Source organism: Aquarana catesbeiana, linkage group LG04, assembly GCF_042186555.1.
Source record: "Aquarana catesbeiana isolate 2022-GZ linkage group LG04, ASM4218655v1, whole genome shotgun sequence".
Classification (NCBI taxonomy): domain Eukaryota; kingdom Metazoa; phylum Chordata; class Amphibia; order Anura; family Ranidae; genus Aquarana; species Aquarana catesbeiana.
Genome location: NC_133327.1, coordinates 392,002,993 through 392,020,323, shown reverse-complemented (window position 1 = coordinate 392,020,323; position 17,331 = coordinate 392,002,993). Strand labels below are relative to the sequence as shown.

The 17,331-nt window shown below is 41.5% G+C and overlaps 1 protein-coding gene across 2 annotated transcripts in view; it reads left to right on the top strand.

Moving 5' to 3' along the window:
• The window catches only part of TBC1D32 (TBC1 domain family member 32), a 503,914-nt gene that overhangs the window by 295,422 nt on the left and 191,161 nt on the right, over positions 1 to 17,331 (top strand). For both annotated transcript variants that reach the window (XM_073627171.1, XM_073627170.1), the window contains exon 23: positions 15,054 to 15,142. In XM_073627171.1, the coding sequence (XP_073483272.1) occupies positions 15,054 to 15,142 (89 nt within the window). The remainder of the gene's footprint in view (positions 1 to 15,053; positions 15,143 to 17,331) is intronic.

Here is a 17,331-nt window from a genome sequence, read left to right as displayed (position 1 = left end):
TAGTTTACCCCAAATAAATTCTGTGCAGGATTTGCTTAAGGACGCGAAGAACATTTAAGGGAGTGATATAGGGACCGTTTGTAATACATAAAGAATTTTCGGTAGGACGTTCATCTTAACAATGGCTGCTCTACCGAACCATGAGAATAATCCCGTTGACCATGATGTGAGGTCTTTTTGTATATTGTGAAGAATCGGGGGATAGTTCGCGCTATATAGTTCTGATAGATGGATCGGGATTTGGATTCCCACATATGTAATTGATTTTTGCTTCCATGCAAATAGGACATTAGCTTGGCATTGTGTTTGCAGCCCTTTCGTCAAAGATACGTTTAGTGCTTCCGACTTTGCAAAGTTTATCCGAAAATTAGCTAAAGTGTCAAATAGGGACAGATCTTTCAGAAGATTGTGACATGTGGATCTTTTAAGAACAATAGGATATCATCAGCGAATGCTGCAAGTTTATATGTGGCCTGTGCAATTGTAATGCTTTGATGTCAGGATTCTCCTTTAGGCGTAGGAGCAAAGGTGCAAGGGTGATAACAAATATGAGTGGGGAGAAAGGACAACCTTGGCATGTTCCGTTGGAGATGGAGAAGGCATCCGACAGGTGACCATTAACTCGGACTCTAGCCGTCGGGCCTGAATATAAGGCCAGGATAAATTGTAGCATACGTTCTCGTAGACCGATTTTTAGAAGCACTTCCATTATATAGTCCCATGCCACCCTGTCCAATGCCTTCTCTGCGTCCAAGGAAAGGAAAAATCCTTGTTTATGTGTTGAAGTCAGCCAGTGATGAATATGAAATGCTTTAAGGGTGTTGTCCCTTGCCTCTCTCCCTTGGACGAATCCTACTTGGTCTTGCCTAATCAGGTTAGATAGTAGGGGTATAAGTCTGTTTGCTAAAATTTTTGCGTACATTTTAAGATTCATGTGTAATAGAGAAATTGGTCTGTAATTGGAAACTGCAGTTAAGTCTTTGTTAGGTTTTGGGATAACCGTGATGTGCGCCGTTAGGAGATCTCGAAGGTGGAGGGGTATCTGAGGAGAGGGTATTGAATGCCTTAATGAAATGTGTTTTAATTGTGTCCATAAATGTTTTGTAATACCCTACCGTCAGTCCATCCGGTCCCGGGCTTTTGCCTGGTTTTAGTTGTTTAAGTACAGCTTCTAATTCAGTCAATGATAAAGGTTGTTCCAGGTCAGCGGCTTCTGCCTCTGAAAGAGGAGTTGGACAGTATTGGGAAAGAAAGTCCCTCAATAACTGACATCTTGCATCCATCTCTATCTGGAGAGTGTTTGTCTTAAGGTTATAGAGTTGTGTGTAGTATTGGACAAATCGGTCCGCTATATGGTCATTGTTTGTCAAATTTTTCCCTGTTGAATCATGAATACAGTGAATCGTTGGCGTTGCTCTTTTTGCTCGAAGCACTCTGGCTAAGAGTCTGCCTGCTTTGTTTCCATATTCATAAAACATATTTTGCGATAATATAAAATTGTGTTTCGTTCTCTTATTCAGTTCATCTACTAATTCCGCCTTAACTTGAGTTAGTTCTTGTAAGGTAGATATCACTTGGGTCCTTTTATGCGCCTTTTATAATTTGTGAATGCATGTTGTAAATCGTAAGATATGTGCTTGTTTTTCCCGTTTTTTTTGGCTGCTATTGCCATGATATCCCCCCGTATTGAACATTTGTGTGCTTCCCATTGAATCAATGGGGAGATGTCTGGAGAGTCATTCTCTTTGAAGTATTGAGTCAGTCTGTCTTGTATTATGTGAACAGTGATGGTATCTGTGAGCAGATATGGGTCTAAGAGCCATATGGGGACCGTGACTGAGTGGTCGGGAATTCCATGGATATAGCAATAGGGTGTTGGTCCGATACAAACATTGATTCGATGGTTGTCATGAGGAGCATGGGCAGGTCTCTTTGAGAAATGAATAGGTAGTCTAATCTGGAATAGCAATTGTGGGGAGCTGAGTAGAACGTATAGTCCTTAACATTGGGGTTTAGGGTGCGCCATGAGTTGTGTAGTGATAATTCTTGGAGAAGTTTTTTAATTGCACGAAGTGCTTTGAAAGGTAATTTAAAGGTGCCAGAGGATGTGTCAAGTAGGGGATTCAGTGGGACGTTAAAATCACCACCTAATATTGGAGATCCTTCCTGGAAGTCTGCGAGTGTTTGTAGAGTATTTCTGAAGAAGGGTACTTGTTTAACATTGGGGGCATAAATGTTGCCTAGGGTAATTCATTGGCCATACAGTGAGCTCTTGAACAGAAATCTGCCACCCACATCTGAAAGAGAGTCCGAAATCTGAAAGGGATAGTGTTTAGCTACAAGGATGGATACCCCTTTGTTTTTTTTCTCTCTGGAGGTTGCGTGAGTTGCTGATGGGTAATAGGAATCCGATAGTTTGGGGATGGAGCCTGCTTTAAAGTGTGTTTCTTGGAGGAGTACTATGTCTGCCCGGAGTTTGCGCATGGAAAGTAGAATTAGCTAGCGTTTTTTAGAGGTGTTGAGACCTCGTACATTTAGGGAGACAATTTTGGCACTACTGTTGTGGTGCGTGACCTTTGTATTCATTGTTTTGTGGGTGGTCATGTTATGGTGTGACTTACACCGTTCTGGTAGAATACTGATATCTATCTGGTCACCCTGCAGTGTGAGGGGTAGGGATTTTGAAAGACAAGTTGAATGCCACCTAGGGGTAATATCTCAGGATCTGGGTCCTTTGTATGTGAGGTAGGCTAGGTAAGGGGTCACGGGAAGGGGAAGTGTGTAACAAAGAGGAGAACCCTGCCAGGGATAGGGGAAAGGGGTCGGTAGAGCGAAGCTTCAAACAATTGAGCTATCTATGCTAATGAGACCAGTATTATATCTGGAGATTTGCGAGTCCTGCTCGCTTATCCAAAGTGGTTTTACACCCTTATACAGGTCATTCCAGAGTGGGTCAGTGGTGTGAGAAGTTATTGTATAAAAAATTTGAGTATGCTCTGGGTCTTGTACCACTGTGAGAGAGGAGAGTTCGATGCTGGTGGAAAATGTAACCTATCAGAATGTGTCGTGTCTCGCTGACAGGATGTGTAACATGCAATCCATTGGGGAGGTATGGTTAGTGCAATTGTAGTGAGCCGTTTGGGATCAGGGAGTCTGTGTGTTGTGTGTAAGCTCTCTCAGAAACCTAAAAGCACGCGTCTTTGTATTCTTTTAAAATGGCTTGTAGTGAGCCGTTTGGGATCAGGGAGTTTGTGTGTTGTGTGTAAGCTCTCTCAGAAACCTAAAAGCGCGTGTCTTTGTATTCTTTTAAAATGGCTTGTAGTGAGCCGTTTGGGATCAGGGAGTCTGTGTGTTGTGTGTAAGCTCTCTCAGAAACCTAAAAGCGCGCGTCTTTGTATTCTTGTAAAATGGCTTCAACAGCCGGGCGGTGAAGCGAGGTGTCGAGGTAATGGGATCCAGAACACATTCCCATAACCCTGGGCTATGTTACAAGTGTGATGTGTTCTCAATCCCATCTTTAGTGGTATCATTCACACTACAGTTACACCTCGACGCGGTTCCTGTAAACTACGGATCCTTAACATCATACAAGTGGGGATTCTATGATAGTAACAGGGTAGGAGGCATCAAAAATCAATAAACTAAAAACCCATAAACATTAACGCAGTAAAGGATAGTAATTGGGAGGTTGGAAAGGCATTCACTTTATAACAGACAATATAACGGATAATAGAGAATACGCCTACTGGCTTCCATTGTCATTTATTAACCCGTTCGTTGCACATATCAAGCTTCTTGTCACTAGGCATGAGTCCTAACTATGTCCTCGGGTGTGTGTATAGTTGGATGTCAAATTATGTTAAATAGTGGTGCCAAAAGGTGATGTTGCCAGGGCCATAAACCATTGGCTGCGGTATCCGTTGTCTTATCTAGTTTCTTAGATAATCTAAGTTTCAGGTATACCCCGGTGTTGTAGATGGTCATGGTCTGGAGTTAGTTTTTCCTGCACCATATAGGTAGGGGAGTGGTCGTGTTTTGTGGCACGAGGGAACCAGTCAAGGATGTTATCGTCATATACTTATGTGGTCGGCCCAGTTAAAAAATTTACTAGTCTCATCAATAGTCATTTGGCATAGTGTTTATTGATGTTAAAATCGTAATAGTCGTAATAGACAGCAAGGGAGCTTCCAGTTATCAGTCACTACTGTGTAGTCTTAAGATGAGGTCTCCGGGGTGAGGCGGGGGTCGCCTGCATTCCAAATCTAAATATGTTATGGTTCCTGACCTGTTTGTCTAGATCCTATATACTAAAGTGCCTAGAGTCATTACTGTTGAGGTCAGACACCAATCTTTCTGATTTCAATGTGAGCATTCTAGGTCATAGGTGTTCAACAGAAATCCTCTACTGAACTGTTATAACATACTAATTTCAGATTGCAGAGGGATGGGCTTGTATCCTCTCCCGCTTACCCTCCCTTGGGGATCTGTTTGGGGTATCCAAGCAGCAAGCCAGGGTTGTTATGTTCAGCACGGTAACACATCCCATGCATGGGGGTAACTTCGATAGTTAAAACTTCCCACACTGTGGGTTAACCTGCTGCAGGATTTTGTCACTTGCCTGGATCGTGTTGAGCTAACCATCTCTGCTACTCAAGTTAGTGTTTGTGCAGAGGAGAGGTGGGGTCATAAATGTAGTGTAGTGAGCTATATCCTGGGGACCTGCAATATGTCATCTGAGCCTATCCCTTTGGAACAAAACCGCTATAAATTAAGCCTATTAAAGGCAAGTCTCTCAATATGAGAGGATGACCAGATCACGCTAGAAGGCTATGTGGTGGTGTCAGTGCCAAGTATCTGTAATCATAATAGTTGTAATAGAGACATGAATAAATCCCAATCCGAAGGAATAAGGTTGTATTGTGAGGGGAGCAGGATTAAAGTATGGCCAGGTAGAAGCAGTCACTGCCAAAGTGTGTCATGGCGCTTACCAGATCTGAAGTGTTCCTTGGTCAGGTGCAGGGGTAATCAAATCCACGATAAGAATGCACAGTTATGGGTTTCAGTCAAAGAGTATGTTCCTTTCAGTCAGAAAAGAGTAAAACAGAGGGGTCTGGAAGTGGCACAGTGAATAGTCTGTGCAAAGGGGTGCAGGGCCTTAACAGGGGTAAAAGTTCTACTTAACTTGTTAGTGAATGCCTCTCGCGGTACTCTTGAAGTGTACGATCCTTAACAATCCCTCCTGGCTCTGCAGGCGTGTGGAGGTTTTGTTGGGCTGTCGGCAGAGAGCGGATGCGATCCTGGATGTTTTGATCTGGCTTCTGAGGGTGATCAATGTCTGCGATAGTGGATGTCTTGGGTCTCCATCGGTTCCCGTTGGGAGAGTGCTGCTGGAGCAGACGGTATGCGGAACTCCGCATACCACTTAGGTACCTCCATGATTGGTATCCCCAGAGTGTCGCACAATTCTGGAGGTCCTTCGGTACTCTGAGGAGCGCGGTGCGGCCTTGTGTGGTCGCGGAAAGGCCGAAGGGGAACTTCCAGCGGTAATGCCCTTAGTGCGGAGCACCATTAAGAGAGGTCGAAGTTCCCTTCGGCGCTGCAGTGTGATGCTTGAGAGATCCTGGAAAAGACAGATCTCCACGCTATTATGGCGGACTGGTGCTGTGATGCAGGCTTTCCTCAGGATTTCTTCCTTAAGACGATAATCCACTATAATCCACTATACAGCACTATACTATCTAGTAAGTTCACTGCACAATGATCTATTTTTTCTTTGCTTGCTTTGCATAAAACCTTTATCCTGAGAGCCGAATCACCAGCAGTATTATGGCTAAAGTGGGATGCAAGAAAAACTAAATATCCTGATACAAACGATCTAACCCAGTGAGTCAATCAATCTGGATTAAGGGAAGGAACTGTTTCATTATTTTTACTTTCCCCCACTATTTATCTCTGCCTGGACATTGTACTCAGAGTGTCATTATTATTTTATTTATATTCACCGTCACATCACCAATTTGAAGATTTATTTTGGCAATTTTAACACATGTATTAGCACCATAATTATTTATCTATTTTATTCACATGTATGCATTTTTTATCCCTGGATTTAAGCTTAGTCGCAGCAGCATATTGTGCACTATTTATTTAAAGCGCATCAATTTTATACTTAGCACTATACAGCAGATAACATCTCTGGGTGGGTCTTCTTCTTTTCCCTTCGTTCTTATTGCCCAGTGAATCCGTTCCATGGTGATCGGTACGTCTCTGGGTCTTTCCAATAGCGCATTAAAGATGTCATTTACTTCAGCTCTGGGTCAGTGGCTTCAGGCAGGCCTCTCAGACGCAGATTGTGGCATCTGTCCAGTTAACTTCACGGAGTTGCCGAGCATGTGTGTCCAAAATCAAGTGGTTTTTGCGAATGGCTGTTGAGTGTTGTGACGCTGTTTTCTCCACCACCGGAACTCTGCCTGTTAGGGCTTGTATATCAATCCTCAGATCCGTAATGGCCGCCGTCAATGTGTCTTTGATATCAGCTGCCACCTAACAGTGGTCACTTAAGCTAGGCTGTTGGTGCGGTGTGAGGACAATTTCTCCACTGGATGATCCATTCGGGGGCATAGGGTCGGTAAGCGCGGCTCCTCTAGGGACAGCAGGCATTTGATGAGAGCCTTGTGAGGTAGGAGCCTGCACCATATTGCGCGCCTGGGTCCAGAACATCTCCAGGATATTTTGACTCGGTCTACCGATAAATCTTGTGGCGAGCGGGATCGTGATGCTGAAGAGCTTCTGCAAGAGGTTCCCATGGTTTTCAGGTGTGTGGGTGTCTAACCTCCGGTTTAGTTGGATTTAAATTCCTGTCAACGGGAGCTCTCGAGTTAGGCAGCCATCTTCCACAAGGTCAAGCCACGTCTCTCACTTTTGCTTTTATATGCATTTTTACGTTGGAGTTAAGCCACCCAGGACTTTTATTAGCTCTTTTAAATGCATTTCCCATTGGGACGCACTTGCTAATGCCCTTATTTAATATGCTCTTAAAGCATACCCATTTCTCCTCTGTGTTCTTTGTTCCTAAGATTTTATCCCAATTAGTATCTTCTAGCAAGGCTCATAGTTTAGGGAAGTTGGCTCTTTTGAAATTCAGTGTCTTTGTATTCCCCTTATGTCTCCTATTAGTGTGATTTATACTGATACTAATTGACCTGTAATCGCTGTTTCCTAAAATGCCCCATATTTCGACATTCGTGATCAAGTCTGTATTGTTGGTAATCAGTAGGTCTAGTAACGCTTTGTTTCTAGTTGGTGTGTTTACCATCTGACCCATGAAATTGTCCTGCAAGACATTTTGGAACTGGCGAGCCTTATATGAATGCACGGTTCCTTCCACCCAGTCTATGTCTGGATAATTAAAATCCCCCATTATAATGACACTTCCCTTCCTTGCTGCTAATCCAAATTGTGATAGGTCTGCCTCTGCCTCCTCCCTCTGGTTAGGGGGCCAATAGCATACTTCCAGTATTACTTTCCCCTTAGTTTCATCCCTTTGCAGCTCTATCCATAAGGATTCCACCTCCTCCCTTGCTCCCTTAGTGATGTCATCTCTCACATTCACTTGTACATTATTTGGGTGTTCTGAGGTTGCAAATATGACTTTACTATACTTACCTTGGGTTTAGGTGCTTTAGTTAACCTACCACTAATGCCCCCAATACTACCCTCTGGAATATGTTCCACGCTGACTATCTCTACCTTTGGACCCTCCCCCCATCGCCTAGTTTAAAAGCCCCTCTAACTTTTTGGCCATCTTCACTCCCAGCAGAGCTGCACCCAGCAGAGCTGCACCCTCCTCATTTAGGTGCAGTCTGTCCCTTCTTATAGAGCTGGTGAACGACTGAGAAGTTGGCCCAGTTCTCCGGGAACCCAAACCCCTCCTTACTACACCAGCTCCTCAGCCACTTGTTTACTTCCCTAATCTCCCTCTGCCGATCTGGTGTGGCTCGAGGTACTGGTAGTATTTCGGAGAATACAACCTTGGAGGTCCTTTTTCTCAATTTAGCTCCTATGTCCCTAAACTCATTTTGTAGGACACTCCTTCCTCTGACTTTGTCATTGGTGTCAATGTGCACCATGACAGCCAGGTCTTCCCCAGCCCCTCCCAGTAATCTGTCCACTAGATCCGTGAAGTGCCGAACCCGGGCGCCCGGTAGACAACATACAGTTCGGTTTTTCAGGTCTTTGTGACAGATTGCCCTCTCTGTCCTTCTAAGAACTGAGTCCCCTACCACCAGAATCTGTCTTTCCTTTCCCTTGACTTTACTCCCACTCTCACTGGAGGAGTTATTCCCCTGGCAGCTAGGGGAGTCATTCAGCTCCAGCAGTGCTGGTTCCTGACTGGTTTCACCAATGTCACTCAACGGGGCCTACTTACTGGGATGTTCCAGCCCAGGACCGGCCTCCCTGGCTCTTTCCCCTCTAGTCCTTCCTGACTGTCACCCATCTACTCTACTTTGGTGCCTGCCCCTCTTTATTTCCACCTGCCTCTGTGCTGGCCCCTGCCGGACCCTGCCGGCACCTGCCAGGTACAATCTCAACTCTCCTTTTTAGTATGAAGGGTCTTCTCAGTGTTGACAGTTGCTTCCCTAGATTTAGAACCTGGGCTTCTAGGGAAACAATGTGCTTACATTATGCACAGCAGTATTAGCCCTTGATCGGATGATCAAGGAACGCATACATGCCGCAAGATGTACACCGAGACGCATCTCCACACCCGCCGGGCATCGTACCTACTAATTTGATGGGTATTGAGGGTTATACCATGTCCAAATTAACTAACAACTGGCTTCCTGACACTAATACTCAACAATACACAGGTACTCAACAATACAATACAATACACAGGTACTCACATCCCACGTGCACTCACCATCCACATGCACTCACAGCACTCGTGCACTCAGAGTCCATGTGCATTCACAGTCCATGTGCACTCACAAAACACACAATAAACTGGTACGAACAATACACACACTACACGGGTACTCACGATACGCAGGGACTCACAATACACACACAATACTCAGGTACCCAGAATACTCACACAATACTCGGGTACTCACAATACTCAGGTACTCACAATACTCAGGTACACACAATACTCAGGTACTCACAGTATACACACACAATACTCCGTTACTCACAGTACACACAATACTCAGATACAACACTCAGGTACTCACAATACTCAGGTACTCACAATATGCCGTCAGTCAGGTTTTGTAGTTTGTGTGTCTCTGTGTCACTCTGCACAGCCTCCCCTTGTAATCTGACACTAGCAGTCAGTCATCTTCAATGCCGCCGCTTCCCTTATCTGTCTCACACATTCTCTCCTGTGGTCTGCGCTTCACTTACCCGCCGCCTCTCCCGCCTCTGTGCAGCCTTCCACCTCCCGGTCCCACTGGATGTCCTCCCGCCTCCTCTGTCCACATCTGTGAGGTGATACTGTCACTAGTACACCCGCTCCTGCACCACGATATTCCGCTCTGCCGCCACTGTAGGTCTCCGGGTTACCCGCTGCTGCTCTCAATCGTGGGGGGGTACGGTTCGCCATGCTGCCACTCTCGAAGGTGGGGGGGGTCCGGTCTGGTCCTCTGCTCGCTGCTTACACACTCCCTCTCACACCACGCTGTTCCAGCACTGACTTCTGCGCCAAAAAAGCTCTGTAACAGCACTACCTAGCTGCAAACGGGCATCAGGGTTGCTGGGATCTAAGAAAGCATCCACACTGCACCTCTCCTGCTGCACTTGCTGCACCAGAGCTGGCACCCAATATTGCAGCTGCCCCCCTCTGATGCTGTGGCCACGGCTACGCACACCACCACGGCCATGCACCTTGCCCCGTTCTTGGCTGCCTGAAGCCATATCCAGGTCCCTGGATTCCTGCCAAAAAAATGAAAATGTTCAGATTTGCACATAGACAGACACACAGACAGACAAAGAGATAGACAAAAAAAGTTAAGCAATATTCCTGCCTAAAAACTTAAAAATGCCTGCAGGATAGGTAACATTTTCTGATCTTTAGCAGGAAAACTATGACTACCGAGGTCTGTATGACAGAACTATCAGAGGTGGAGGCCCATGCAGAGCTATTGTATGTTTCTCATGGCCTGTATAATGAAAGGTTCTGTAAAGCATATGGACATCAGTTCAGCGCTGACACCCAACCGGGAGCGTTCAAGCAATGCACAAAGGGAAATATATTAGGGGAAAAAAAGGGATTCTCTATTGCTGTCAATCATTGCTTGACAGAGGAAAGCCAAATGGTTAGGGTACACATGTGGCTTTTTTTGAGGAGCTGGTGCTCCACTTCTTTGTGCCTTCTCCTCCTCCGTCAAATCCCTCCTCACATGGTCGCAGTGTGATTTCCAGCGTCGCTGAAAATGTTTGCCTAAAGAAAAGTGGAAAAGAAGGGTTACTATGCATTCTTAATTATCAATACACAATAAACATATCATGCATTCAATAAAAATCTACCATGTTTTGCCCTTCTTTAGCCGGCCACTGTAGAAGGGATGTGACAAATCCCACAACTCTGGATGGGCCTCCACTGCAGATATGAGCTCTGCTTGTGAGACATCAGCAGCCATCTTCCCTGTCTTCTTCCTCTCCAAACACAACCACACGGCTGAGCAAAGGACTTTTGGGTAATGTACATACATGAATTTCCTGGTTTTCCTCACATTACATTGACCGATCACATATTTACAGCTTAAAAATGCCTGACTCAGCTAAACGCTGTATACAGCGTTAAGGCGCGTTTAGCCAGGTCAGGCATTTTTACAGCTGTAACATCGTTCCTCAGAACGTACTGGCCCTTGGTTTATTTTGCAGCTTAAAATGCCTATGCCACTTACAGCTCCTAGAAGCCTGTGTGTGCATGAGGCCATAGAATAACATGGAGGTGTTTTTAGGCTGCAAAAAAAAAAAAACGCCTGACGCTCCTAAAAGCAGCTGTAAAAACGCCCTGTGTGCATGAGGACTAAAGGTACAGATAAAAGGATCTACTTAAAAAAAACTGTACATACGAACAAAAAGCTTAAAAAGCTTAAATAAAAAAAAAAAAAAACATTTAATTTGATCTGCTTGTTTAGATTTAAAAGTCTTTTATATATTTTCATACAGTCCATACTAGATTTGTTTATTGGTGCAAGCCTTTTTTAAGTTATGCTTGATGCAACTGATGCCTTCTGAAAATGCATATTCTTTATCTTTCAAATGTTGCTAGTATTACTTTTTGTGCTTATTTACATATAACATGGCATGACATTTGTAATTCATGAAGCTTTTATCTATCGGTTTAGTACTCCTAGCTTTATGTGATGCGGACACAAAATTCAGATTCAAAGCACAAATTCGCTGCGCAGTCACAGCAGACTGGCGTCACTGAGTTATAGGCTTCATCTGAAAGGAAAATCATAACATTGTGAATTCTCTTTCTTTCTGCGGAGGAGAAACCACTTTCAGAGAGAAGCTATAAATTAGTCCAGGTAGACCATCTCTGGATTAAATCTAAATGTACTATATAGAATTTCTTTCTGCAGTATCATTTTGTATAAATGAATATTATTGCTGTGATATACAGTATTGTCCATGCAAAGCTTGATATGTTTAATGTTCAATAGCAAATGTGCAATTTTAAGCCTCTAAATTATTTTATGATTTTTATTTTTGTATTGGGTAAAGAAATGTGTATTGAATAAAAATGTGTTATTGTGAATAAATTAAATGGTTAGTCTACCCAAAACTGATTCAGTTTTTAGTCGTTGCTGGAGCTAACATAATCTTATATTTCTCAGGAACGTTTGTAGTGAGATCTCTGAACTTAAAGTGAACCTCTCAACTATTAAAAAGCCTAAAGCCTATTGTAGTCAAGTTTGAGAAAATGTCTGTTATGTGTTTCTGTTCCAATTCATACAGCATACCTAAAAAAAAATTATATATATATATATATATATATATATATATATATATATATATATATATATATTTCTTACCTTTTATATGTTTCTAAGGAGAAGGTGTCGTGACTGATTTCTTTGAATTTCTGGATAGTCTCACAGTATCTTTGTCCCCACACTGACCCTCATTAACACACAATGCAGGAGAGCAGTTTCTAAACTTTTAGGCTGCGAAAGGCAGTCTTGTTGAAAGCAATGAGAGGCTGCCATCTCTTGCAGCTAATCACGGCCACTCTCATGGAATCTTTCATGTAGCGATCACATGCACGTGATCAGACCTGGATGCAGACTGCCTTAAAAAAATGTTTAAAAAATTGCTGGTTACCTTTTTAAATTATGATATATTAATGGAAGCATAAAACAAACATAAAACACGTATCATCCCATTTTTGGCGCTATAATGGAAATACTAAGTGCATCCTAAGCGCATATGAATACTTTATTAGCCAAAAAACTATCTTCTGTGTACATCTCTGAGATTAGTTTCACACTGGTATTCCTGTTGACTTTGCCTGGTCTAGGCAAAGTAGCAGTTTTCTTTTGATAGCCGACTTCTCAGTAAGTCTATATTTCCCCTCTGCCCAGCCTGATCCAGTAATGCAGCTCCTGAAAATGTAAGTTCTCAAAACGTACTGAGCACTGTAACACCCCACTGCCAAACACAGGTGACATTACTTTCAAACAAAACGGGTGTAAATAGTCCGAAAAGGATGATTAATTGCAACTCGTAAAAATTTATTGAAATAGCTGAAATACATTTGCCCATTATAATGCCATGATTAAAAATACATTTCTAGTTATATATCTGATCTTTCCTGGCAGAGAATACTCTCCTACACTGCCAAAGCCTCCCAATGTACGAATCACTGGGAGTCTTACTTAAAAATCCTCCACCTCTGGTATGTAACACCTTTGAAAATCTCCAAAATTGACCCCAACAATTCACTACACTGTTGGCACCAATGTGAATAACAAGGCTCATTATTACATATCATGTGGGCCTGTAAATCCCTCACATCCTATTGGCATTACATTTTCAAGCCAGTAGTGAGAGTGGAGATAGATCAGAAAAGGGGCTGTAAGGACACCTATCACATAACATGTCCCCAGTCTCTGTCTCCAGAAACAGGGAAGCAGAGGTGATGGGGAAAATAACTAACCCAAACCCTAATCTGGCCTTACTCCACATAGGCATAGAGGCACTCCCCCTATTACTATCCACATACTCCATGCAGCAAAATTAGTCATTATTAGACTATGGAAATCATTCAAAGTACCCACGATAGCCGAAACAGTTGCAGAACTCAATTATCAAGGTTACACGGAAAGGACATTTGCCTTAAATAACTTCTTATACTCCAAATTTGTTGAACGTGGTCACTATGGACACACAATCCTAACTGTACAGTATTATGTTGATAATTTATTCAATAGGGAGCTAAGTACAGTGCTGCGCTGAAATCTAAAAAATACCAAAAAAGCAGCTAACACACCTATAGACTTAGGTTAAGGTTCAAAACAAAAATAAAAGTGTAGCGCTATATATATTAGTCAAAAAGTCATACGTGCATACAAACAATGAATAAAACTTTATCACACCTTGTATGACCAAAGGTATGAGGTGCATAATAAAGTGACACTGTGTAATTCAAAACACCAGTTGAAGTGAAATATAAATCTTAATTGCAAATAGATAATAAATTATATCTAAAAGAACCATAAAGGTTCGACAAATCAACCACTTAAGTCCATATGAAGAAAAAAAGTCCAAAATATAAATTGGTAGTAAATTGTGAAAGGAGAAACCACCACCAAAAGTCTATGGGGGTTGTACGTTAGAAAAGATGACCCCAGATAACAGCTTCTGAGCTGAAACATGTCGGGTGGATCCCTCACGTTTACCATTTGACGTTTTGAGCTGTCTTTGATCTTCCAATATGTGAGTTTATTTTTTACTATTTTAATAAACCAGTGTTTTTACATTATCACTCTATGTGAGTTTTTATTTTTAATTATCCGTTTGGCCTATGTCGGACCGTTTGTGGATGTGGAAACTGTGTTGATATCCCTCTTCCTATTGCACGCTGAGGATACTTGATGAGTTATATTGTCCAGACCGGTTGGTCAACAAGCCTTTTTGACTTGTAAGACGTAGGTCTTTTCAAGTCATTAAGTGCCGGTAAGCCTCTTGATGTTCCAGTGATGGCCCTGACACCTATCTAGACCTTCTGTTCACCTATGGTTCCTTTATTGTCTACTTACCTGCCAGATTTGAGGATTTCCATCTACGTGTGAACTTGGGAGTTATATTTTCATCTTTTCTAACGTACAACCCCCATAGACTTTTGGTGGTGGTTTCTCCTTTCACAATTTACTACCAATTTATATTTTGGACTTTGTTTCTTCATATGGACTTAAGTGGTTGATTTGTCGAACCTTTATGGTTCTTTTAGATATAATTTATTATCTATTTGCAATTAAGATTTATATTTCACTTCAACTGGTGTTTTGAATTACACAGCGTCACTTTATTATGCACATCATACCTTTGGTCATACAAGGTGTGATAAAGTTTTATTCATTGTTTGTATGCACGTATGACTTTTTGACTAATATATATAGCGCTACACTTTTATTTTTGTTATGTTGATAATTTACTTCACACTGAAGTGAAAATGTATACATACGTGCTATATTTGTCTGGTATGTTGAATTACTGAATACTCTGACCTATGTTTTCCCCTCCCCTCCCCTTGCCCTCTCCCCTATCCTTGCCCTCTCCCCTACCCTCTCAACTTCTTAACCAACCCCTCCCTTGAGTTCTCTCTCCTATTGTCAACTGGCCATATAGCCATATGCTTTTTGAAGTTTTTTTCATTCCTGTTTGTCAAAGAGATGTTTACACAGATCTTCTTGTACCATTTCTAAGATGTGAGCTTAAGTAATTACTATGTCTCATGTTTATGTTTAAACCTAATAAAAACTACTTGAACACAAAAACACATTTCTAAAATGTTGCTTTTATTTAATTTGTTTTAGGATGTATTTGACCGGCTTGTTATTGTGGATTCACTTGCTAAAATTAACTCATTATTTAACTACGAGCAGTCGCACATTTTTGGATTGAGGTAAGAAACAATTTCTTCTCAGAGTATTTCATTTTTGTAACATGATAGTGGATGTGACAATGCTACTGTTTTAAATGTGTCCTTGAGCATAACATATATCAGATGAAAAATTAAATATTTCATTTTATCTTCACAAAGCATGTGATAGATTCCCTATTTCACATTAGAAGTGACTGGGACTGAAGATAGAGATTTCCAATAAAACAGCAATTTCAACAAATGTAGGCTTTAAAGAGAAAATATTTGAAATATGGAAACATCCATTGCTGACTTGTAAAGGTGCAAGTTCAATCTCGGGCCCCTGACATCACCAAGGGTCGGCAAATGTGATTCAGTATATGTAATGCCACAAAAGACTCAGAGACTGCAGGCTTAATGCACCACAGGAGATAGTCAGAGTTTGGAGACATGTTTCTGGAGACAGAGACTGGGAACATGTTTTGTGATAGCTGTCCTTACAGCCCCTTTTCTGATCTATCTTCACTCTCACTACTTGGTGCACTAAAGAGCTTTATGCAGACTCTGCACTGTAGTTTGTGCACCAAATACCTATGGATTCCCTGGCCTAGGAAGGGTACATAGGAGCAGACTAGCACATTCATGTTTCATGTCATTGACTCACTAAATAGTGATATCTGGATCAGGAATACAGACTGATGCCCCGTACACACGGTCGGACTTTGTTCGGACATTCCAACAACAAATCCTAGGATTTTTTCTGACGGATGTTGGCTCAAACTTGTCTTGCATACACATGGTCACACAAAGTTGTCGGAAAATCTGATCGTTCTAAACGCGGTGACGTAAAACACGTACGTCGGGACTATAAACGGGGCAGTGGCCAATAGCTTTCATCTCTTTATTTATTCTGAGCATGCGTGGCACTTTGTCCGTCGGATTTGTGTACACACGATCGGAATTTCCGACAACGAATTTTGTTGTCGGAAAATTTTATATCCTGCTCCCAAACTTTGTGTGTCGGAAAATCCGATGGAAAATGTGTGATGGAGCCTACACACGGTCTGAATTTCCGACAACAAGGTCCTATCACACATCCGACCGTGTGTATGGGGCATAAGTTGCATCTTAAACAATTTATCAAGAGCCTTACATTTTGTCCCCCACTAGTTAATTGTAAGACTCGAAATTGGCAGATGTTCCCATGTTATTATAATAATTTATATTATTATTATTATTTTTATTATTGTTATTATTGATAAGGTGTGAACCTGCTTTACTGTTAGAAGCATCTGCAATATAGGTGAAAATGGACATTGCATATGGATATACAGTACAGTTGTTAAACTGATATCAGTGGACAGCGTAAGCTGTGATTTGATCGATTTTAGTTCATAGATCTGACAGTAGATTAAATTTGTTTTGCTACTGTCTTTTAAAAATATATATATTTTTTGGAAGTTCTGTGCTTGCAGCAAACATAGTCATGTTGCTTTACAATGGTGTTATCCTCTTTAACCTACATAAAGTAGGAAGCAACTCCATGGTAATAATTAAGAAGCCAGGCAAGGAAAGCACGATAGTTAATCATTATAATGCTGGCTGATGATCTTTTTTATAACTTGATACATTTGCTTTAACGGATATTTATCACAAAAACAACTATTGTTTTGTGACAAAGGAAATTTAGCTGTGTGACAAGTCCTGTTTAAAAGAAAAAAAAATAGCACCAGCAATAAAATGTACCCTACATTGATCCAAACATAAAATTGTATTGCATGGAATTACTAAACAAGTATTAAATGCATAGTATGCAGTTCAGTTTAAGACGCTAAATCTCTGGCTCTTATACACATTGGTGTTTACACTATAAAATATTGTTTGTTATATTTGGAGAATGTTTATTATTCATTTTTTAAGCATACATTTTTACATTTGCATGCAAATATGCTAGAAAACAGCAATAAGAATAAATGAAACACAAGTCTGTATGGTATATTTAATTGGTAAATATGTTCTCTAGTAATTAAATTACACGTATAGATTTAGAAATATGAAATATGAGCATCCCTTGTTGTAATTTTAATTCTGTATTTCATTAGTCATTACTGAAAAATCTGTGGAAAGAGTTTTTTTATGTTATGCACAGGATGCCTTATAAATATTCACAATGTGTAACTAATTGGCAATTGCATTTGGATAATAGAGCCACAGTTCAACTTAACCTGTCC